The sequence below is a fragment of the Phyllobates terribilis genome, unplaced genomic scaffold, assembly GCF_046119375.1.
Source record: "Phyllobates terribilis strain yellow unplaced genomic scaffold, ASM4611937v1 Scaffold_11__3_contigs__length_659146591, whole genome shotgun sequence".
Classification (NCBI taxonomy): domain Eukaryota; kingdom Metazoa; phylum Chordata; class Amphibia; order Anura; family Dendrobatidae; genus Phyllobates; species Phyllobates terribilis.
Window position 1 is genome coordinate 656,462,761 of NW_027362771.1, and position 22,434 is coordinate 656,485,194.

Consider the following 22,434-nt stretch of genomic DNA (forward strand, 5'->3'; position numbering starts at 1 on the left):
ACGAGAGGTGGTGAGTTCCCCTTCAATGGACGTCTTCAAACAGAGGCTGGACAGACATCTGTCTGAGATGATCTAGTGAATCCTGCTTTGAGCAGGGGGTTGGACCAGATGACCCAGGAGGTCCCTTCCAACTCTACCATTCTATGATTCTATGATATGAGCAGTCAGTGACCGGTCTCTTTCTCGTCTGATGTCACACGTGGTCCTATGTGCAGGGTGTGCCGTGCTCCTCAGTGTGGGGTAGTGTCTCCTATATGAGCAGTCAGTGACCGGTCTCTTTCTCGTCTGATGTCACACGTGGTCCTATGTGCAGGGTGTGCAGTGCTCCTCAGTGTGGGGTAGTGTCTCCTATATGAGCAGTCAGTGACCGGTCTCTTTCTCGTCTGATGTTACACGTGGTCCTATGTGCAGGGTGTGCAGTGCTCCTCAGTGTGGGGTAGTGTCTCCTATATGAGCAGTCAGTGACCGGTCTCTTCCCCGTCTGATGTCACACATGGTCCTATGTGCAGAGTGTGCAGTGCTCCTCAGTGTGGGGTAGTGTCTCCTCCTATATGAGCAGTCAGTGACCGGTCTCTTCCCCGTCTGTTGTCACACGTGGTCCTATGTGCAGGGTGTGCAGTGCTCCTCAATGTCGGGTAGTTTCTCCTCCTATATGAGCAGTCAGTGACCGGTCTCTTCCCCGTCCGATGTCACAGATGGTCCTATGTGCAGGGTGTGCAGTGCTCCTCAGTGTGGGGTAGTGTCTCCTATATGAGCAGTCATTGACCGGTCTCTTCCCTATCTGATGTTACACATGGTCCTATGTGCAGGGTGTGCAGTGCTCCTCAGTGTGTGGGGTAGTGTCTCCTATATGAGCAGTCAGTGACCCGTCTCTTCCCTGTCTGATGTTACACGTGGTCCTATGTGCAGGGTGTGCAGTGCTCCTCAGTGTGGGGTAGTGTCTCCTATATGAGCAGTCAGTGACCGGTCTCTTCCCCGTCTGATGTTACACGTGGTCCTATGTGCAGGGTGTGCAGTGCTCCTCAGTGTGGGGTAATGTCTCCTATATGAGCAGTCAGTGACCGGTCTCTTCCCTGTCTGATGTTACACGTGGTCCTATGTGCAGGGTGTGCAGTGCTCCTCAGTGTGGGGTAGTGTCTCCTATATGAGCAGTCAGTGACCGGTCTCTTCCCCGTCTGATGTTACACGTGGTCCTATGTGCAGGGTGTGCAGTGCTCCTCAGTGTGGGGTAGTGTCTCCTTTATGAGCAGTCAGTGACCCGTCTCTTCCCTGTCTGATGTTACACGTGGTCCTATGTGCAGGGTGTGCAGTGCTCCTCAGTGTGGGGTAGTGTGTCCTATATGAGCAGTCAGTGACCGGTCTCTTCCCCGTCTGATGTTACACGTGGTCCTATGTGCAGGGTGTGCAGTGCTTCTCAGTGTGGGGTAGTGTCTCCTATATGAGCAGTCAGTGACCGGTCTCTTTCTCGTCTGATGTCACACGTGGTCCTATGTGCAGTGCTCCTCAGTGTGGGGTAGTGTCTCCTATATGAGCAGTCAGTGACCGGTCTCTTCCCCGTCTGATGTCACACGTGGTCCTATGTGCAGGGTGTGCAGTGCTCCTCAGTGTTGGGTAGTGTCTCCTATATGAGCAGTCAGTGACCGGTCTCCTCCCCGTCTGATGTCACTCGTGGTCCTATGTGCAGGGTGTGCAGTGCTCCTCAGTGTGGGATACTGTCTCCTATATGAGCAGTCAGTGACCGGTCTCTTCCCTGTCTGATGTTACACGTGGTCCTATGTGCAGGGTGTGCAGTGCTCCTCAGTGTGGGGTAGTGTCTCGTATATGAGCAGTCAGTGACCGATCTCTTCCCTGTCTGATGTTAAACGTGGTCCTATGTGCAGGGTGTGCAGTGCTCCTCAGTGTGGGGTAGTGTCTCCTATATGAGCAGTCAGTGACCGGTCTCTTCCCCGTCTGATGTCACTCGTGGTCCTATGTGCAGGGTGTGCAGTGCTCCTCAGTGTGGGGTAGTGTCTCCTCCTATATGAGCAGTCAGTGACCGGTCTCTTCCCCGTCTGATGTCACTCGTGGTCCTATGTGCAGGGTGTGCAGTGCTCCTCAGTGTGGGGTAGTGTCTCCTCCTATATGAGCAGTCAGTGACCGGTCTCTTCCCCGTCTGATGTCACTCGTGGTCCTATGTGCAGGGTGTGCAGTGCTCCTCAGTGTGGGGTAGTGTCTCCTCCTATATGAGCAGTCAGTGACCGGTCTCTTCCCCGTCTGATGTCACACGTGGTCCTATGTGCAGGGTGTGCAGTGCTCCTCAGTGTGGGGTAGTGTCTCCTATATGAGTTGTCAGTGACCGGTCTCTTCCCCGTCTGATGTTACACATGGTCCTATATGCAGGGTGTGCAGTGCTCCTCAGTGTGGGGTAGTGTCTCCTATATGAGCAGTCAGTGACCGTTCTCTTCCCCGTCTGATGTCACACGTGGTCCTATGTGAAGGGTGTGCAGTGCTCCTCAGTGTGGGGTAGTGTCTCCTATATGAGCAGTCAGTGACCGGTCTCTTCCCTGTCTGATGTCACACGTGGTCCTATGTGCAGGGTGTGCAGTGCTCCTCAGTGTGGGGTAGTGTCTCCTATATGAGCAGTCAGTGACCGGTCTCTTCCCCGTCTGATGTCACACGTGGTCCTATGTGCAGGGTGTGCAGTGCTCCTCAGTGTGGGGTAGTGTCTCCTATATGAGCAGTCAGTGACCGGTCTCTTCCCCGTCTGATGTCACACGTGGTCCTATGTGCAGGGTGTGCAGTGCTCTTCAGTGTGGGGTAGTGTCTCCTATATGAGCAGTCAGTGACCGGTCTCTTCCCCATCTGATGTTACACATGGTCCTATGTGCAGGGTGCGCAGTGCTCCTCAGTGTGTGGGGTAGTGTCTCCTATATGAGCAGTCAGTGACCCGTCTCTTCCCTGTCTGATGTTACACGTGGTCCTATGTGCAGGGTGTGCAGTGCTCCTCAGTGTGGGGTAGTGTCTCCTATATGAGCAGTCAGTGACCGGTCTCCTCCCCGTCTGATGTCACTCGTGGTCCTATGTGCAGGGTGTGCAGTGCTCCTCAGTGTGGGGTAGTGTCTCCTATATGAGCAGTCAGTGACCGGTCTCTTCCCTGTCTGATGTTACACATGGTCCTATGTGCAGGGTGTGCAGTGCTCCTCAGTGTGCGGTAGTGTCTCCTATATGAGCAGTCAGTGACCGGTCTCTTCCCTGTCTGATGTTACACGTGGTCCTATGTGCAGGGTGTGCAGTGCTCCTCAGTGTGGGGTAGTGTCTCCTATATGAGCAGTCAGTGACCGGTCTCTTCTCCGTCTGATGTTACACGTGGTCCTATGTGCAGGGTGTGCAGTGCTCCTCAGTGTGGGGTAGTGTCTCCTATATGAGTAGTCAGTGACCGGTCTCTTCCTCGTCTGATGTCACACGTGGTCCTATGTGCAGTGCTCCTCAGTGTGGGGTAGTGTCTCCTATATGAGCAGTCAGTGACCGGTCTCTTTCTCGTCTGATGTCACACGTGGTCCTATGTGCAGGGTGTCCAGTGCTCCTCAGTGTGGGGTAGTGTCTCCTATATGAGCAGTCAGTGACCGGTCTCTTCCCCGTCTGATGTCACACGTGGTCCTATGTGCAGGGTGTGCAGTGCTCCTCAGTGTGGGGTAGTGTCTCCTATATGAGCAGTCAGTGACCGGTCTCTTTCTCGTCTGATGTCACACGTGGTCCTATGTGCAGGGTGTGCAGTGCTCCTCAGTGTGGGGTAGTGTCTCCTATATGAGCAGTCAGTGACCGGTCTCTTCTCCGTCTGATGTTACACGTGGTCCTATGTGCAGGGTGTGCAGTGCTCCTCAGTGTGGGGTAGTGTCTCCTATATGAGTAGTCAGTGACCGGTCTCTTCCTCGTCTGATGTCACACGTGGTCCTATGTGCAGTGCTCCTCAGTGTGGGGTAGTGTCTCCTATATGAGCAGTCAGTGACCGGTCTCTTTCTCGTCTGATGTCACACGTGGTCCTATGTGCAGGGTGTGCAGTGCTCCTCAGTGTGGGGTAGTGTCTCCTATATGAGCAGTCAGTGACCGGTCTCTTTCTCGTCTGATGTCACACGTGGTCCTATGTGCAGGGTGTGCAGTGCTCCTCAGTGTGGGGTAGTGTCTCCTATATGAGCAGTCAGTGACCGGTCTCTTCCCCGTCTGATGTTACACGTGGTCCTATGTGCAGGGTGTGCAGTGCTCCTCAGTGTGGGGTAGTGTCTCCTATATGAGTAGTCAGTGACCGGTCTCTTCCTCGTCTGATGTCACACGTGGTCCTATGTGCAGGGTGTGCAGTGCTCCTCAGTGTGGGGTAGTGTCTCCTATATGAGCAGTCAGTGACCGGTCTCTTCCCCGTCTGATGTCACACGTGGTCCTATGTGCAGGGTGTGCAGTGCTCCTCAGTGTGGGGTAGTGTCTCCTATATGAGCAGTCAGTGACCGGTCTCTTCCCTGTCTGATGTCACTCGTGGTCCTATGTGCAGGGTGTGCAGTGCTCCTCAGTGTGGGGTAGTGTCTCCTATATGAGCAGTCAGTGACCGGTCTCTTTCTCGTGTGATGTCACACGTGGTCCTATGTGCAGGGTGTGCAGTGCTCCTCAGTGTGGGGTAGTGTCTCCTATATGAGCAGTCAGTGACCGGTCTCTTCTCCGTCTAATGTTACACGTAGTCCTATGTGCAGGGTGTGCAGTGCTCCTCAGTGTGGGGTAGTGTCTCCTATATGAGTAGTCAGTGACCGGTCTCTTCCCCGTCTGATGTCACACGTGGTCCTATGTGCAGGGTGTGCAGTGCTCCTCAGTGTGGGGTAGTGTCTCCTATATGAGCAGTCAGTGACCGGTCTCTTCCCCGTCTGATGTTACACGTGGTCCTATGTGCAGGGTGTGCAGTGCTCCTCAGTGTGGGGTAGTGTCTCCTATATGAGTAGTCAGTGACCGGTCTCTTCTCCGTCTGATGTTACACGTGGTCCTATGTGCAGGGTGTGCAGTGCTCCTCAGTGTGGGGTAGTGTCTCCTATATGAGCAGTCAGTGACCGGTCTCTTCCCTGTCTGATGTCACTCGTGGTCCTATGTGCAGGGTGTGCAGTGCTCCTCAGTGTGGGGTAGTGTCTCCTATATGAGCAGTCAGTGACCGGTCTCTTCCTCGTCTGATGTCACACATGGTCCTATGTGCAGGGTGTGCAGTGCTCCTCAGTGTGGGGTAGTGTCTCCTATATGAGCAGTCAGTGACCGGTCTCTTCCCCGTCTGATGTTACACGTGGTCCTATTTGCTTGTGACCGGAGATCTCCTTGTCTTCTCCCCCGCAGGACCCTGAAGTGCAGGAAATGTCGAGATGATATCAAACCCAAGAAAGGAAAGAAGCTGCTGGTGAAAAATGAGCAGGACTCGGAGTGACCGGACCCCGCACACAATGCTCCCCACCTTCCCCACTTTTCTAACAATCACTGCCAATTCTATAAATTTTTTTTAATAAACATTCCCTTTAATAACGCGGTGTCATCTTCTTGCTTCCACGTCCCAGATTTCTGAGGAGGGGGACGTATCCTCTGTGAGGAGGGGGACGTATCCTCTGTGAGGAGGGGGACGTATCCTCTGTGAGGAGGGTGACGTATCCTCTGTGAGGAGGGGGACGGTGATGGGTTTGCCGAATACTGGAAACCAGCGGCTGTGAGTGGACCGGTGTGGAGGTCGCATCTGTGGTGGGGGGAGGCAGGTGCGGAGGCCCGCGGTTTGTGTGTGGTGAAGACCGGTAGCTGCCGAGGTTTCGGCTGTTTTGTGATGGGTGGTGGAGGAGGACAGGTGCACAGGCCGCAGTTGTTTGAGGGGGGACAGGTGCCGTTGCAGTTGTTAGGCAGAAGCTGTGGATGTGTCTGGCGGGGGGCCTGTGCTGAGGTTACAGCTGTGTTAGGGAGGGGGAGTCGGGTGTCGTGCCCTCGGCATTGTGGGGGGATAGCAGATGCCAATGACTCACCCCCTGGGCTAGTGCTGTAGTGCGGCGCGCGTGCGCGCGGGTGACACCCGGAGCCGGATCCGATGGGGGTAGTAGTCTTCGTGTGGCGGTGACCCGGTCCGCGCCCAGGGTGGTCAAACTAAGTGGCAGTTATTGGCATGATGGTTTTAGTGTCCGACTACGCCACCCGTTGAATGCGGTTATGAAACCGCCGCTGCAGGGCAGACCGCTGAGGCCGGTGGTATAGGTGTGCAGCAATGTTGGTATGGCCTCAGGGCAGCTGATGTGGGTGATGTTGGGTGTGATGGTGTGGATGTCCCAGCACTAACGGTGCGACAAGGAAGCACGGAGACGCGAGGGTACAGTTCAGGGCCTTTACTGATGGTACAAGGCAAATTCCCCCTGGAGTACTGGCTAGTAGTTGGGGCCTGGTTAGTCTGCGAGTAAGCCGGAGTTCCCCTGGCCAGGTGGAGTTGTAGGCCTTCCCGTTAGTCTGTACCCTTCCTGGCTACCCTGCTTTCGGCGGTTACAAGTAGCCCACGTCCCTGGGTATACCGTGTGGTGCTCACCCATATGGCTGGTGACCTGGGGCCTCCTGTTAGCCTCCGCTCCGGGATGGCGGTGCTGGTCCCTTCGTTGTGACTGAGCCTCCGGGCTTTTATGGCCAGAGGACCTGGAATCCCCTGCCGGATGGGTTCTGCTGCTGGGTATATCTTAGTCCCCACTGCCTCGGACTCCTGTGTCCGGTTTTAGTACCTTCTCCCAGGGCGAGCTCTGCACAGCTCCAGCCCCTGGCGCTTCTCCTTGGCTCCTACAGAGCTCCTGATGTCTATCTGTCCCTGTTTCTGCGTGTCCAGACCAGACTCCGTCTCTGTCTGGAACTCCTCTCTGTAACCCTGCCTCAGCCCCAGTTTATGTAGGGGAAGTTCTTCCCCTCCCAGGACTGGGCAGGAGGTGTGGCATGCTTAGGATTCCTGCCCAGGAGACCTCCCACCTGCTCACAGACGTAATACTGCTATTACTGTGGAAACCAGACCCCTGGGGTGCCACACCAAGGCCTTGGCTTTGTTGGCGGTGCTGGTTCCTGGCCGTGACTGTATTGAAGGGTGAAGGGGAGGCAGGTGTTGCTCCAGGCAGATGCTGGGTTCAGGGCCGGGGCCGTGTCGGACGGCCAGCTGCCGGGGCCGTGTCGGACGGCCAGCTGCCGGGGCCGTGTCGGACGGATGTATGTGGGCTGGGGAGCAGGTGCAGAGGCTGTATGTGTGTACGGTGGCAGATGCTGCGGCTCTTTGTGGTGGGGGGCAGGTGCCGAGGTTGCAGCTGTGGTGGGGGGTAGGCAGGTTTCAGGGCCTCAGCTGTTTTGGTGGGGAGCAGGTGCTGGGGACGTGGCTGTGTTAAGGCGTGTGGGGGAGGCAGGTGCTGGGGCTTTGTTGGTGAGGGGATGTGCAGGGGCCACGGTTGTGTTAGATGGGCAGCTGTTGGGCCATGGCTGTGTTGAGGAATTGGTGCTGGAGCCGCAGCCCTGTTGGGGAGCAGAGGCAGGTGCTGGGGCCGCTGCTGTGTCTCCCTGGGGGTTTGTGCTGAGGTCGGGGCCGCTGCTGTGTCTCCCTGGGGGTTTGTGCTGAGGTCGGGGCCGCTGCTGTGTCTCCCTGGGGGTTTGTGCTGAGGTCGGGGCCGCTGCTGTGTCTCCCTGGGGCGTAGGTGCTGAGGTCGGGGCCGCGGTTGTGTCTCCCTGGGGGTTTGTGCTGAGGTCGGGGCCGCTGCTGTGTCTCCCTGGGGGTAGGTGCTGAGGTCGGGGCCGCGGCTGTGTCTCCCTGGTGGTTTGTGCTGAGGTCGGGGCCGCGGCTGTGTCTCCCTGGTGGTTTGTGCTGAGGTCGGGGCCGCTGCTGTGTCTCCCTGGGGGTTTGTGCTGAGGTCGGGGCCGCCGCTGTGTCTCACTGGGGCGTAGGTGCTGAGGTCGGGGCCGCGGTTGTGTCTCCCTGGGGGTTTGTGCTGAGGTCGGGGCCGCTGCTGTGTCTCCCTGGGGGTTTGTGCTGAGGTCGGGGCCGCGGCTGTGTCTCCCTGGGGGTTTGTGCTGAGGTCGGGGCCGCTGCTGTGTCTCCCTGGGGGTTTGTGCTGAGGTCGGGGCCGCGGCTGTGTCTCACTGGGGCGTAGGTGCTGAGGTCGGGGCCGCGGCTGTGTCTCCCTGGGGGTAGGTGCTGAGGTCGGGGCCGTGGCTGTGTCGCCCTGGGGGGTATGTGCTGAGGTCGGGGCCGCTGCTGTGTCTCCCCGGGGGTATGTGCTGAGGTCGGGGCCGTGGCTGTGTCGCCCTGGGGGTAGGTGCTGAGGTCGGGGTCGCGGCTGTGTTGCCCTGGGGGCTAGGTGCTGAGGTCGGGGCCGCGGCTGTGTCGCCCTGGGGGTAGGTGCTGAGGTCAAGACTATCTGCGTGTCACTGGACAGGTGGAGGTCGGGGCCGCTGTTTGTGCTGCCGCATCTTGTTTACCCGGCCGCCCACTCAAGATTTGTTAATCAAAGTAGACAGGTGAAATCCAGACGCAGCTGAACGCAGCGTCCGCTGTCCTGTAAGTCTGCAGAGCATTCTGAGATGTCACTGAGCAAAGCTGTGTGTGTCTGCTGGCTGAGTGAGTATAACCCCCATTATTCTGATCTGTCCTGCTACTTCTTGATACCATTACTCCCCCCATTATCTGTCCTCCTCCTCCTCCTTGGTGATATCACTAGTCCCCCATTATCTATCCTCCTCCTCCTCCTTGGTGATATCACTAGTCCCCCATTATCTGTTCTTCTCCTCCTCCTCCTCCTTGGTGATATCACTAGTCCCCCATTATTTGTCCTCCTCCTCCTCCTTGGTGATATCACTAGTCCCCCATTATTTGTCCTCCTCCTCCTCCTTGGTGATATCACTAGTCCCCCATTATCTGTCCTCCTCCTCCTTGGTGATATCGCTAGTCCCCCATTATCTGTCCTCCTCCTCCTTCTTGGTGATATCGCTAGTCCCCCATTATCTGTCCTCCTCCTCCTTCTTGGTGATATCGCTAGTCCCCCATTATCTGTCCTCCTCCTCCTTCTTGCTGATATCACTAGTCCCCCATTATCTGTCCTCCTCCTTTGTGATATCACTAGTCCCCCATTATCTGTCCTCCTCGTTGGTGATATCACTAGTCCCCTATTATCTGTCCTCCTCCTCCTCCTCCTTGGTGATATCACTACTCCCCCATTATCTGTCCTCCTCCTCCTCCTTGGTGATATCACTAGTCCCCCATTATCTGTCCTCCTCCTTGGTGATATCACTAGTCCCCTATTATCTGTCCTCCTCCTCCTCCTCCTCCTCCTCCTTGGTGATATCACTACTCCCCCATTATCTGTCCTCCTCCTCCTCCTTGGTGATATCACTAGTCCCCCATTATCTGTCCTCCTTGGTGATATCACTAGTTCCCCATTATCTGTCCTTATCCTCCTCCTTGGTGATATCACTAGTCCCCCATTATTTGTCCTCCTCCTTGGTGATATCACTAGTCCCCCATTATCTGTCCTCCTCCTTGGTGATATCACTAGTCCCCCATTATCTGTCCTCCTCCTCCTCCTCCTCCTTGGTGATATCACTAGTCCCCCATTATCTGTCCTCCTCCTCCTCCTCCTCCTCCTTGGTGATATCACTAGTCCCCCATTATCTGTCCTCCTCCTTGGTGATATCACTAGTCCCCCATTATCTGTCCTCCTCCTCCTCCTTGGTGATATCACTAGTCCCCCATTATCTGTCCTCCTCCTCCTCCTCCTTGGTGATATCACTAGTCCCCCATTATCTGTCCTCCTCCTTGGTGATATCACTAGTCTCCCATTATCTGTCTTCCTCCTCCTCCTCGTTGGTGATATCACTAGTCCCTCATTATCTGTCCTCATCCTCCTCCTTCGTGATATCACTAGTCCCCCATTATCTGTCCTCCTCCTTGGTGATATCACTACTCCTCCATTATCTGTCCTCCTCCATGATGCCACTACTACCCCCATTATCTGTCCATCTCCTCTCCCTATATACAGTTATGTGCATAATAGCCGTGTGTTTTTTAAAACAACCGAGCAAAAGCCTGAATCCTCCTAATCGCCTCCTCCCAGCATCAGTCTGGAGCCGGGATGTCCCCCGCTCGCTGCGGAGTTTGGGGTCGTTGTCCATTTCAGGGCATTTCTTCTTCAGCATAAGGCGACATGGCGTCTCCCAGTATTGTGATCTACAGTAGTGATCAAAGTGATAGCAGAGTGTTCACAAACATGAGTCATCACCAGATCCTTCTACGAGTTGTTTCCAGCGTTGGGAACATCGCTGACATCGATGTCTCACCCCAGACAAGTCTCCACTGAATCCGCGTCATATACGGAGACGTAACCCCCCGTAAACACGGCGACTGAGACCTTGTGAGGTCCCATTTCATAACCACGGCTTAGGGACTAGGTCCTAGGATTGTCCCGTGGTCACCCTCCACCTGCGCAGCGGCGCCCCCGCTCAGCGTCCACTCTCCCTCACTGTAGAGATGTTCAGATCGGAAGAACCAGATCCTAAAATAAAGATCTGAGTGGAGACGGATCGCAGGGGTCCTCCATGGGCTCCGATCGCAGGGGTCCTCCATGGGCTCCGATCGCAGGGGTCCTCCATGGGCTCCGATCGCAGGTGCAGAATAATAGAATGATATCAGAAGATGTCAGACTGGTGAGACGCTTCTTCTATCCAGTGTACAAATAGCTGATATTAAATAAGCTTAAAGGGGTTGTCCACTACTTATCCCCTCCCCCAATGTATCCCCCCGGGGCCCATAAGTGTGAGATGCTTCTTCTATCCAGTGTACAAATAGCGGATATTAACCCCTTAACAACCTTGGGGTTTTCCGTTTTTGCGTTTTCATTTTTTGCTCCCCTTCTTCCCGGAGCCATAGCCTTTCTATTTCAGCAGCAGAATGGAAGGAAGGGAGACACAGACATTACTAGTGGCAGGCGGAGCCCACACAGGATAGAACACCTCAGATTACAAAAAGTGTTGACCGGCCCCTCCAGCTTGGGCTCCTCCTACTCCAGCTCTCCAGTCTAAAATTTGAGGTCGCAGAGGATAGTCGCTGCTGGAGCAGCTCCTCAGAAAATTTTTTTTTATTTTTATCGGACAGAGACTTGGACCCCCTGTGGTCTAGAGGTCTCAGTGCTGCTGGACCCCCACCCCTCCCCTGGCGGATCTGCATACCCTTTATGGTGGTCCCTGCAGAACCCTGCCGGCCCCGGGGGATGAGGGACGCTTCCCGGAGGAGACTCAAACCGCGCCATTGGGGTCCCTGCGCGCTCCGTCCTGGGGGGAAGCTAAGGGCCACAGCGCCACAAATCCCTGGGGGTCCCTGTGGCGCTCAGCTGGGTGAGTACTCAGCATTGGTAAATGTGTTTGAGTGCTTCAGCGGCTGCTGCGGCGGCCGCTCTTACATGTACCGTTGGTGACTGTGTGTTTTTCGTCCGCAGGTGGATGCCTGCAGGACATGTGAAGTGGGGCAGGAGCGGAGAGCGGAGGAGTCGCGCGCCTTTTTGAATGCCGGCGGGGGGCGTGGCTTCGCGCCTTCCTGGTCTTTTCGCGGGCAGGTAGCGCTCTGAGCGCGCGCTTTCTCCTGTCCCTCCCCTTCCGGCTTCTCTCTTCACTGCGCGGCGGCCATTTCTGACGGCCTCCTTCGGCTCCTCACTCTCCTCTCCTCCCGTCAGAACCGAAGGAACGCTGCACCGCGGCCAGCTGGGTGAGTCGCTTCTGCCTATCAGGGCAGAAGCTTAACCTCCTCACCCCCACAGCGCAGGGCACCTTTCTGAGGCACAATTAGGTGGCAGACTGCGCTGCCCTGCAGCTGCTACCTCATATAGAGGTTTTTTTGTCTGGGACTCGCACACCTCTTTCATTTAGCAGAGGTTGTGGGGAGTCTGCTGCATTAACCCCCTGGTAGGCGGTTAACCCTTAATTCGGGGACAGCTAGTTACATAGTTACATAGTTTATAAGGCCGAAAAAAGACAAGCGTCCATCCAGTTCATCCTATTTCTTGTGCGCTGCAGCTATTCCGCAGCGTTGATCCAGGGGAAGGCAAAAAAAACCTCATGCGGTATAGGCCAATTTACATCATTGAGGAAAAATTCACTTCCCGACACCAATCTGGCAGTCAGATTAAATCCCTGGATTAATTAACTAAGCATAAGATGTAATTTTATTGTTCTCAAGAAAGGCGTCCAGGCCTCTCTTGAACTCATTAAGTGAGTTGGACATCACCACTTCCTCTCCCAGAGAGTTCCAGAGTCTCACGGCTCTGACCGTAAAGAATCCCCTTCTATGCTGGTGCAGGAACCTCCTTTCCTCCAGACGCATAGTGTGCCCCCTCGTCTTTGTCACCATCCTTGGTATAAACAGGTCATGGGAGAGATCTCTGTACTGCCCCCTGATGTATTTATACATGTTTATGAGGTCTCCCCTAAGCCTTCTCTTTTCCAACGTAAATAGGCCTAATTTTGACAACCTCTCTGGGTATTCTAGTCCCTCCATTCCCTTTATTACCTTAGTCGCCCTCCTTTGTACCCTCTCTAGCTCCAATATGTCTTTCCTGAGCACTGGAGCCCAGAACTGTGCACAATATTCTAAGTGCGGCCTTACCAGCGCTTTATACAGAGGAAGAACAATGTTCTCATCATATGCTCCTATTCCTCTTCTGATGCATGCCATGACTCTATTTGCCTTCGCAGCTGCTGCCTGACACTGGGCACTCCAATTTAATTTGCTGTTAACCAAGACGCCCAGGTCCTTCTCCATGTCAGATTTCCCCAACGGTTTCCCATTTAATATGTATGGGTGACTGCTGTTTTTCTTTCCCATGTGCATGACCTTACATTTATCGGCATTGAACCCCATTTGCCATTTTTTGGCCCAACTCCCCAATTTATCTAAATCCTCCTGTAGCTGTGCTCTATCCTCATCTGTGTTAACTACTTTACAAAGTTTAGCATCAACTGCAAATATTGTTATTTTACTATGTAACCCTTCCACTAGATCATTAATAAATATATTAAATTATAATAGCTCTCCCTGTAAGAGCCTTAACCCTTCAGCGTTCGTTGCTTTCCTTTTAGAAGCCACACTGTCCTAGTTACTGACAGGCTTAAGCCTGCTATATACTGTGTGAGGGCATGTCAGATCAGGGTCCAGGAGGCGCGGTCCGTCTCCCAGGTCCGCTACAGGATCAGTCTCACGTATCTGACTCGCAGGAGTCCTCGACGGCGTCAAGTGCAGCGCAGGTCGGGGGACTCAGTGATATTAAAATGGAGGCTCTCACTCGTTCTATTGATAGCCTGTCTGACCTTCTAGGTCATTGGGTGTCAGCTAGATCCCAACGGTCTTCTCATGGCAGGAAGCGCCACAGGCCGGTACTGTCCTCCCCTCGCAGCGACTCAGAGATCGCTGATATGGAGGGTTCCACTTCAAGCTCTGCTGGGGAGATGTCCGATTCGGATAAAGAGGATCGGCAGGGGCGCTCTGCCTCTCTTTTGGGCCGTGTGGATGCTTTTATTGGAGCTATGAGGGAGGCGTTACAGTTACCGGAGGAGGTAGCTAGACGCCCTGGTAAGTCGGCCCGGCTTTTTCAGGAGTCGCATAGGTCGCGGTCAACGTTTCCATCTCTGGATGAACTTGATGGGGCGGTGGAGAAGGAACGCCTGTGTCCAGATAAGCGTTTTCAGGGGACACGGTTTTTTGAGGCACTGTATCAGTGTTCTACGGAGTCGATTGCTAATTGGATTCCTTCTCCTGAAGTGGATGCCCCTTTATCCCAGCTTAGCAAATCTTCATTACTTCCTGTTAAAGGGAAGGCGAGTCTGCAGGATCCGCTGGACAGAAAAACGGAGATGGCGGCTAAATCCATCTACGAGGCCGCGGGTCATGGATTCAGAGCGGCTTTAGGAGCCATGTGTGCTGGTGAAGCTTCCCTGAGGTGGTTGGACCGCCTACGGACGGCTTGGCAAGATGGATCCCCGCTATCCGAGGTAGAAGGGCTTTTCAAGTTGTTGGAAGAGGCAGCGCGATATGGCAGAGATGCAGTTCTGGATACTACGTCACTGCTGTCCAGGGCGCAATCCTCGGCTGTCACAGTCAGAAGAGCACTGTGGCTTAAGCAGTGGACCGGAGACGCGGTTTCCAAGCAAGGCTTGCTGTGTTTAGCTTAGAAGGGTGGTCAGCTGTTTGGGTCTGACCTCACGGAACTGATTGCGAAGGCCAAGGCAAAAGAAACGGCTTTACCGCAGCGTAGAGCTGTGGCTTCTGCGTCTGGCAAGTCTAGTGCCGGTAGTAGTCGGCGGCCCTTTCGGCCCAGGGGACGGTTCGGTCAGCCCTCTTGGGGATCGGGTCGTCCCTCGTTTTCGGGAAAAAAAGATCTCTCAGAAATCCCGCACTCCCTGGAAACAGAACTTCCGTCAAGACAAACGGGAAGCTGACAAAAAGCCCGCTAAGGCGGACTGACGCCAGGGTTTCACTCGAGGGTCCTCGAGTGGGGGGTCGCCTGCTCCAGTTCGAGTTGACTTGGGCGTCCCACGTTTCAGACGCCTGGGTGACGCGGGTTGTGTCGGCAGGCTATTTCATAGAGTTTCTTTCTCGACCCCCGGACAGATTTTGCCAATCTCGCATTCCGTCATAGCCCGAGCTAGCTACCGCTCTACGGCGGGAGGTCGATTCCCTTCTGCAGAATGGTGTGGTGGTGCCGGTTCCGCCGGAGGATTGGGGAAGGGGGTTTTACTCCAACCTCTTTGTGGTCCCCAAAAAGGAGGACAAATTTCGCCCCATTCTGGATCTCAAAAAATTGAATCTGCATGTCCGGACCCAGAAATTCCGCATGGAGTCGCTTCGCTCAGTTGTGGCAGCTCTGTCGCAGAACAATTTTTTTGTGTCAATCGACATTCGCGACGCTTATTTGCATATTCCCATCGGAAGGGCTCACCAGCGCTTCCTACGTTTTGCCATAGGTCAGGACCATTACCAGTTTGTGGCCCTGCCATTCGGGTTGGCATCAGCGCCCAGAGTTTTTACAAAAATTCTGGCGCCTCTCATGGCGATCCTTCGAAGGCAGGGGGTGACAATTCTTCCCTATCTAGATGACCTTTTGATTGTGGCGTCCACAGAGGAGGAGGCGGTGAGGGCTCGCAATCTATCCCTTCAGCTCCTGGAGGACTTCGGATGGCTAGTCAATTGGAAGAAGTCATCTCTGGAACCGTCGCAGTCAATCCTGTTTTTGGGGATGCACTTCGACACGGTACGGGCAGTGGTGTCCTTGCCTCCGGACAAGCAAGCAAGTCTTCGTCAACATGTACAGGTTATGAAGTCTTCGACAGCAATGTCCCTTCGAAGGTGTATGCGCCTTCTGGGTTTGATGGTGGCGTCAATGGAAGCGGTCCCGTTTGCTCAATTTCATTCCAGGGGTCTCCAAATGCTCATTCTGACCCGTTGGGATCGATCGCAGGCTTCGCTGGATCGCAGTGTCATCATCTCCCACAGGGTGCGAGAGTCTCTAGGATGGTGGTTACATCCAGAAGCGTTATCCCAGGGGAAGTCCTTCCTCCTTCCGCGGTGGTCGGTCATAACCACCGATGCCAGTCTGACGGGCTGGGGGGGGGTCTGGAACGATCTCTGGGTTCAGGGAGTATGGTCGTCAGAAGAGTCTGTCCTGCCGATCAACCTCCTGGAGTTGAGGGCGATTTTCCTTTGCCTCCAACACTGGACGGTCCCTTTAAGCGGTCTGCCAGTCCGAGTGCAGACAGACAACGCGACGGCGGCCGCGTATATCAACCATCAAGGTGGGACGAGGAGCTCCAGGCTCATGATGGAGGTCTCTCGGATCATGGTATGGGCCGAAGCCAGGGTTCCAGCCATCTCCGCGATTCACATCCCAGGAGTCCAGAATATCACGGCGGACTTCCTCAGTCGCGAGAAGGTGGATCCCGGAGAATGGAGTCTTCATCCGGAAGTTTTTGCACTACTGTGCTCCCGTTGGGGAACTCCCCAAGTGGATTTGATGGCATCCAGGTTCAACGCCAGGTTACCGACGTTCATGTCCAGGTACAAGGACCCGGAGGCTGTGGCAGTGGATGCTCTAGTGGCTCCGTGGGACCAATTCGAGCTGATCTATGTGTTTCCGCCGATATCCTTACTTCCCCTGGTGTTACGTCGGATCAAACTGGAGAGAGTCTCGGCTATGTTGGTGGCCCCAGATTGGCCAAGGAGGACGTGGTTCTCAACGCTGGTGTCGCTTCTGGCAGTGCCTCCGCTTCCACTTCCTCTTCGCCCGGACCGGTTAACCCAGGGGCCCATTCGTCATCCGGACCTGAAGTCTCTGCGTTTGACGGCGTGGCTCTTGAGACCGAAATCTTGACCCGTCAAGGATTTTCAGCCGAAGTCATTGCCACTCTGCGAGCGGCCAGAGGTCCTGCTACCACTAGGATTTATCACAAGACTTGAGAAGCCTTCTTCTCGTGGTCTTCTGGTTCTTCAAGGAACCCGAGGATTTTTTCCATTCCCAATTTGTTGGCCTTTTTGCAGTATGGGCTGGACAAGGGTTTGGCAGTTAGCACCCTGAAGGGTCAGGTTTCCGCTCTATCCTTGCTGTTTCGGAAGGCTATCGCCTCGCGTAGGGACGTACGTTCCTTTTTTCGCGGGGTAATCCGTCAATTTCCGCTGCGGAAGGCACTTGTGACTCCTTGGCGGCTCAATCTTGTCTTGGAGGCTCTTCAACATGGGCCTTTTGAGCCTATGGACTCTGTTAGCCTTTCATTGCTTTCCTGGAAGGTTGCCTTCCTGGTGGCGGTCACCTCTTTGAGAAGGGTTTCTGAGTTGGCGGCTCTTTCTTGCTCGCCTCCTTTTCTGGAGTTTCACCCGGATCGTGTAGTGCTTCGCACACGGGGCGACTTTCTACCTAAGGTGGTGTCAAAATTTCATGTTAACCAGGATATTGTGTTGCCCTCGCTCTGTCCAGAGCCGAGGAATGCGAAGGAACGGGCCTTGCACACTTTGGATTTGGTGCAGGCGTTAAAGTTCTATTTGTCTATTACTCAAGGTTTTCGGAAGTCGGACTCACTTTTTGTGATTCCAGCAGGTCGTCGTCGTGGTCAACGAGCTTCCAAGGACACTATAGCTCGATGGATTCGGTCGGCCATTTTAGAAGCTTACCGATTTAAGGGCGAGCCTTGCCCAATTAAGATTCGAGCTGTGGGTTCATCGTGGGCTAGAGACGGGGGGGGGAAACCAAGGAAATAGGTGGGATGTGAGGCAAGCAAGGGGGAAGGGGAGAAGTGAATATAATTAGGGTGGAGAGGGGGGTGGGGATAGTACAGTTAGATCGTTAGAGAAGAATAGAATGCTAAATAACCCCAAAGTTTTATCTTGCATGCTGACCAACGCAAGAAGCCTGACCAATAAGGCGGATGAGCTGCAGGCGCTTATATCGGAGGAGAGGTATGACATCGTAGGTATAACAGAGACTTGGCTAGACGATAGCTACGACTGGGCGGTAAATTTATTAGATTATAGTTTATTTAGAAGGGACCGGAAACAGGGGAAAGGCGGAGGAGTCTGCTTATATGTAAAGTCATGTCTAAAACCCAGACTAAGGGAAGATATAGGAGAGGGAGAAGAGGGGGTCGAGTCCATGTGGGTAGAGATAGAGGGAACTAAAAATAATAATAAAATATTACTGGGGGTCTGCTATAAGCCACCAAATATAACAGAGGAGAATGAGAATCTGCTATTAGGACAAATAGACAAAGTAGCAAAACATAATGAAGTGATTGTAATGGGGGATTTCAACTACCCGGATATTGACTGGGAAACAGAAACCTGTAGATCGCAGAAAGGAAAAAGGTTCTTGACAAATATTAAGGATAATTATCTCTCCCAACTAGTGCAGGAACCAACGAGAGGGAAGGCCGTGTTGGACTTAATATTGACTAATAGGCCTGATAGAATAACTGAGGTACAGATAGGGGGGCACCTAGGTAATAGCGATCATAATATTATCGACTTCAAAATGCCCTTCAGTAGGGTTATCAATAAGGGAACAACAAAAACATTAAACTTTAGGAGGGCGTAGTTTGATCAGCTGATAGAAAACCTTCAACTTATAGACTGGGACAAAGTTCTTAATCAAAGGAATACGAATAGTAAATGGGAAACCTTCAAAAGAATTCTGAATACTCAGTGCGAGAGATATATACCGTATGGGAATAAAAGGGCCAGAAATAAGAGGAAACCAATATGGTTGAACAAGAACGTAAAAGGGGCGTTAAATAGCAAAAAAGAGGCATTCAAGAGATTAAAACAGGAAAACAGTAAGGAGGCACTAATGTGTTACAAGGAAAAAACGAGAACCTGCAAAAAACAAATAAAAATAGCGAAGGAGGAAACAGAGAGACGTATTGCTAGGGAAAGTAGATCAAATCCCAAACTGTTCTTTACGTATATAAATAGTAAAAGGATTAAATCGGATAATATTGGACCGATAAAAAGTGAGGAAGGCAAAATCATAGAGAAAGATGAGGATAAAGCTAATCTATTAAATAATTTTTTTTCGACAACTTTCACAAAGGAAATCGAACTAACAGGAGAAATGAGAAGTGACAAACTTAATCCTCCACTAAGTATGACAAATCTAACCCAAGCTGGGGTACAGAAACGCCTCAGTAACATTAAAATAAACCAATCACCAGGACCTGATGGCATACACCCACGGGTACTAAGGGAACTAAGTAATGTGATAGACAGACCGTTATATCTTATATTTAAGGACTCTGTTGAGACTGGGTCTGTGCCACTTGATTGGCGACAGGCGAATGTAGAGCCAATATTCAAAAAGGGAGCGAAAAGTGACGCCGGAAACTATCGGCCGGTGAGTCTGACGTCCGTTGTGGGCAAAATTTTTGAAAGCTTCATTAAAGAGGCAATTATGGAGCATCTTGACGCTAATAATCTATTAACCCCGAACCAACATGGATTCATGAGGAATCGCTCCTGCCAAACAAACCTGATTGACTTCTACGAGGAGGTTAGCTCTCGATTAGATCAGGGGGAACCAGTGGATGTCGTGTATCTCGACTTCTCAAAAGCGTTCGATAGCGTGCCACATAATAGGTTGGTATACAAAATGAGAATGATGGGGCTGGGGGAAAATGTCTGCAAGTGGGTAGCTAACTGGCTAAAGGATAGAAGGCAGAGGGTGGTTATAAATGGAATATACTCAGATTGGGTAAGCGTCACTAGTGGGGTACCACAGGGGTCTGTACTAGGCCCAATGTTATTTAATATCTTTATTAACGACATAGTCAACGGGATAAATAGTAAAATATCAATATTTACAGATGACACAAAGTTATGTAAAACAATTAATACAAAAGAGGACAGTGCAGACCTACAGAGGGATTTGGATAAGCTGGGTAGGTGGAGCATTAAATGGCAAATGAGGTTTAACGAGGAGAAATGTAAGGTCATACATATGGGAAGGAAAAATGGAAGTCACCAGTACTCACTGAATGGGAAATCATTGGGGAATTCAGAGATGGAGAAGGGCTTGGGCATCTTGATTGATAGCAAACTAAATTGGAGTGCCCAAAGTCAGGCGGCTGCTGTAAGGGCAAACAGGGTAATGGGATGTATCAGAAGAGGTATAGCTGCAAAGGATGAGAACATTGTTCTTCCACTGTACAAAGCACTGGTCAGACCACACTTGGAATACTGTGCTCAGTTATGGGCCCCAATATATAGAAAGGATAGAAATGAGCTTGAAAAGGTACAAAGGAGGGCAACAAAATTAATAAAGGGAATGGAGGGACTGCAATACCCAGAGAGGTTGGCAAAACTAGGACTATTCAGCCTGGAAAAGAGAAGGTTGAGGGGGGACATAATAAATGTGTACAAATATGTTAGGGGACAGTATAGAGACCTTGCCCGGGATTTGTTCAAAAGGAGGGATATTACGGTAACAAGAGGGCACTCACTAAGACTGGAAGAGAAAAGGTTTCAGCACCAGCATAGGAAGGGGTTCTTTACGGTAAGAGCAGTGAGAATATGGAATTCACTGAGTGAGGAGACGGTAATGTCGGATTCACTACACCAGTTCAAGCGGGGACTGGATGCATTTCTAGATACCAGGCAGATTTCAGCATATACTTAAAAATAAAATAAAATAGTAGGTTGATACAGGGATTTATTCTGACTGCTGGTTTCAGAGTCGGGAGGGAATTTTTCCTCAGGTGAAGATTGGCCAAATCATTTGGGGTTTTTGCCTCCTCTGGATCAACTTTAGCAATTACAGAACTAACAGGTCGAACTTGATGGACGCAAGTCTTTATTCGGCTTTACTAACTATGTTACTATGTTACTATGTTACTATGTTTTCATCAAGGGGCCTCGGCAGCTCAACTCTGCCGGGCGGCTACCTGGCGCTCCGTCCACACTTTTACAAAGTTTTATAAGGTGGACGTCCGTGCTTCCGCGGATGCGGCCTTAGGACGTAGGGTCCTGCAGGCGGCTGTAGTTTAGGTTCTCTCCTTAACTTGTGTTTAGCGCTGGTTGCGCATTTATCTAAGTTGTTGGGAATCTGCCTTTGTTGGTTTTTCCCACCCTTAATTTCTGGACTGCTTTGGGACGTCCCACTAGTAATGACTGTGTCTCCCTTCCTTCCATTCTGCTGCTGAAAGACGGATTTTGGTAAGAACTTACCTGTAAAATCCTTTTCAGCGAAGGAAGGAAGGGAGACACAGCGCCCTCCCATGGCAGAAGTGTGTTGTTGTGTTTTCAGATGCGGCGTGACCCTTCTCTGATGGCGGTCATCTGGGCGGGGGTCGGCGCGCTAAGGCTCTGTTCCAGCATTGCCAGCTCATCGCAGTGGTCAGGTCCAGTGAGTAGTGCCTGGGACTGTGTGGTTTTTCTGTTATATGTATAACCTGTCTTCTTGCTTTTTTCTGAGTTTTTCAGAAGGGGTTATGTTGCTCCGCTGGTGTTAATTGCTCTTCCTTAGCTTGTGTACGGACTGGAGAGCTGGAGTAGGAGGAGCCCAAGCTGGAGGGGCCGGTCAACACTATTTTGTAATCTGAGGTGTTCTATCCTGTGTGGGCTCCGCCTGCCACTAGTAATGTCTGTGTCTCCCTTCAGGGTCGGTCTGGCCTGGTGGGAAATCGGGAAATTTCCCGGTGGGCCCCGATATGAGAGTGAGAAAATTGGTGGCGGGGGCCCTTTAAAAGCACGGCTGAAGCAAATGTAGCATCGCGCGCACGGCACATTCATTGGTGACAGCGGGCCTGCAGTGACGTGCATGCGGCATACTTACCACGTGAGTCCATGACACTGAGAGGACGGATTCTTTCTGGGCGGTGACACGCACTGCGCTCTGCTTTCCCGCTGGCTGGCAGACTGTGGTGTGGTGTCAGGTGACACTGACGCTGACGCCGCTCTCTTCTGGCCTCTGATACGCCGCGGCCGCGCTCTGCAGTGCTTTCTCTCTGCTCCAGGGCCGGCCTCTGAGACGCCGGCACCACCGAAGCTGATGTCTCGCTCTGCTCTCCCTGCTCCCGGGATCCTGATACGTCCCATCCCGGCTCCATATCTGCCCTGGCCTGCTCCCCTGTAGTAATACTGGCTCCCGACCAGGTGGTGGCACCGCCCCCTTCTCTCCTGCTCTGACTCTGTTTTTTTTTATACCTGTTCCGGGGCTGGATATGTGGACGTGACCTGCAGCACTCTACAGTTCAACTCTCCAACCAGGCCTGGAATTGGAAACAAGGCTGCAGGCCTACAGCTGTCACTGCTTCAATTTCATATCAAGAGCACCGTGCCAAATATTCAATAACGTTTTTAAGGGTGAGTCATATGCCTGTGTGCGTGTATATGCCTGCTGGTGCGTGTATATGCCTGCGGGTGCGTGTATATGCCTCCTGGTGCGTGTATATGCCTGCTGGTGCGTGTATATGCCTGCTGGTGCGTGTATATGCCTGCTGGTGCGTGTATATGCCTGCTGGTGCGTGTATATGCCTGCTGGTGCGTGTATATGCCTGCTGGTGTGTGTATATGCCTGCTGGTGTGTGTATATGCCTGCGGGTGCGTGTATATGCCTGCTGGTGCGTGTATATGCCTGCTGGTGCGTGTATATGCCTGCTGGTGCGTGTATATGCCTGCTGGTGCGTGTATATGCCTGCTGGTGCGTGTATATGCCTGCGGGTGCGTGTATATGCCTGCTGGTGCGTGTATATGCCTGCTGGTGCGTGTATATGCCTGCGGGTGCGTGTATATGCCTGCGGGTGCGTGTATATGCCTGCGGGTGCGTGTATATGCCTGCGGGTGCGTGTATATGCCTGCGGGTGCGTGTATATGCCTGCGGGTGTGTGTATATGCCTGCGGGTGTGTGTACAGTGTGTGTGTGTATACCTGCG

The 22,434-nt window shown here is 52.8% G+C and overlaps 2 protein-coding genes across 5 annotated transcripts in view; both read left to right on the top strand.

Moving 5' to 3' along the window:
* TP53 (tumor protein p53) overlaps positions 1 to 5,520 on the top strand; it is a 69,038-nt gene extending 63,518 nt beyond the window's left edge. For both annotated transcript variants that reach the window (XM_073654647.1, XM_073654648.1), the window contains exon 11: positions 5,338 to 5,520. In XM_073654647.1, coding sequence (XP_073510748.1) covers positions 5,338 to 5,425 — 88 coding nt within the window. In that variant the 3' untranslated portion in view covers positions 5,426 to 5,520. The remainder of the gene's footprint in view (positions 1 to 5,337) is intronic.
* Positions 5,521 to 8,487: 2,967 nt separating this feature from the next.
* The window catches only part of LOC141167206 (lymphocyte antigen 75-like), a 68,378-nt gene continuing 54,431 nt past the window's right edge, over positions 8,488 to 22,434 (top strand). The window contains exons 1-2 of one of the 3 annotated variants that reach the window (XM_073654649.1): positions 8,557 to 8,602; positions 21,743 to 21,865. In XM_073654649.1, the coding sequence (XP_073510750.1) occupies positions 8,566 to 8,602; positions 21,743 to 21,865 (160 nt within the window). In that variant the 5' untranslated portion in view covers positions 8,557 to 8,565. Of the gene's footprint in view, positions 8,603 to 21,705; positions 21,866 to 22,434 lie in introns of those variants that run through there. The other 2 variants (XM_073654652.1, XM_073654651.1) reach the window with 2 other exon arrangements.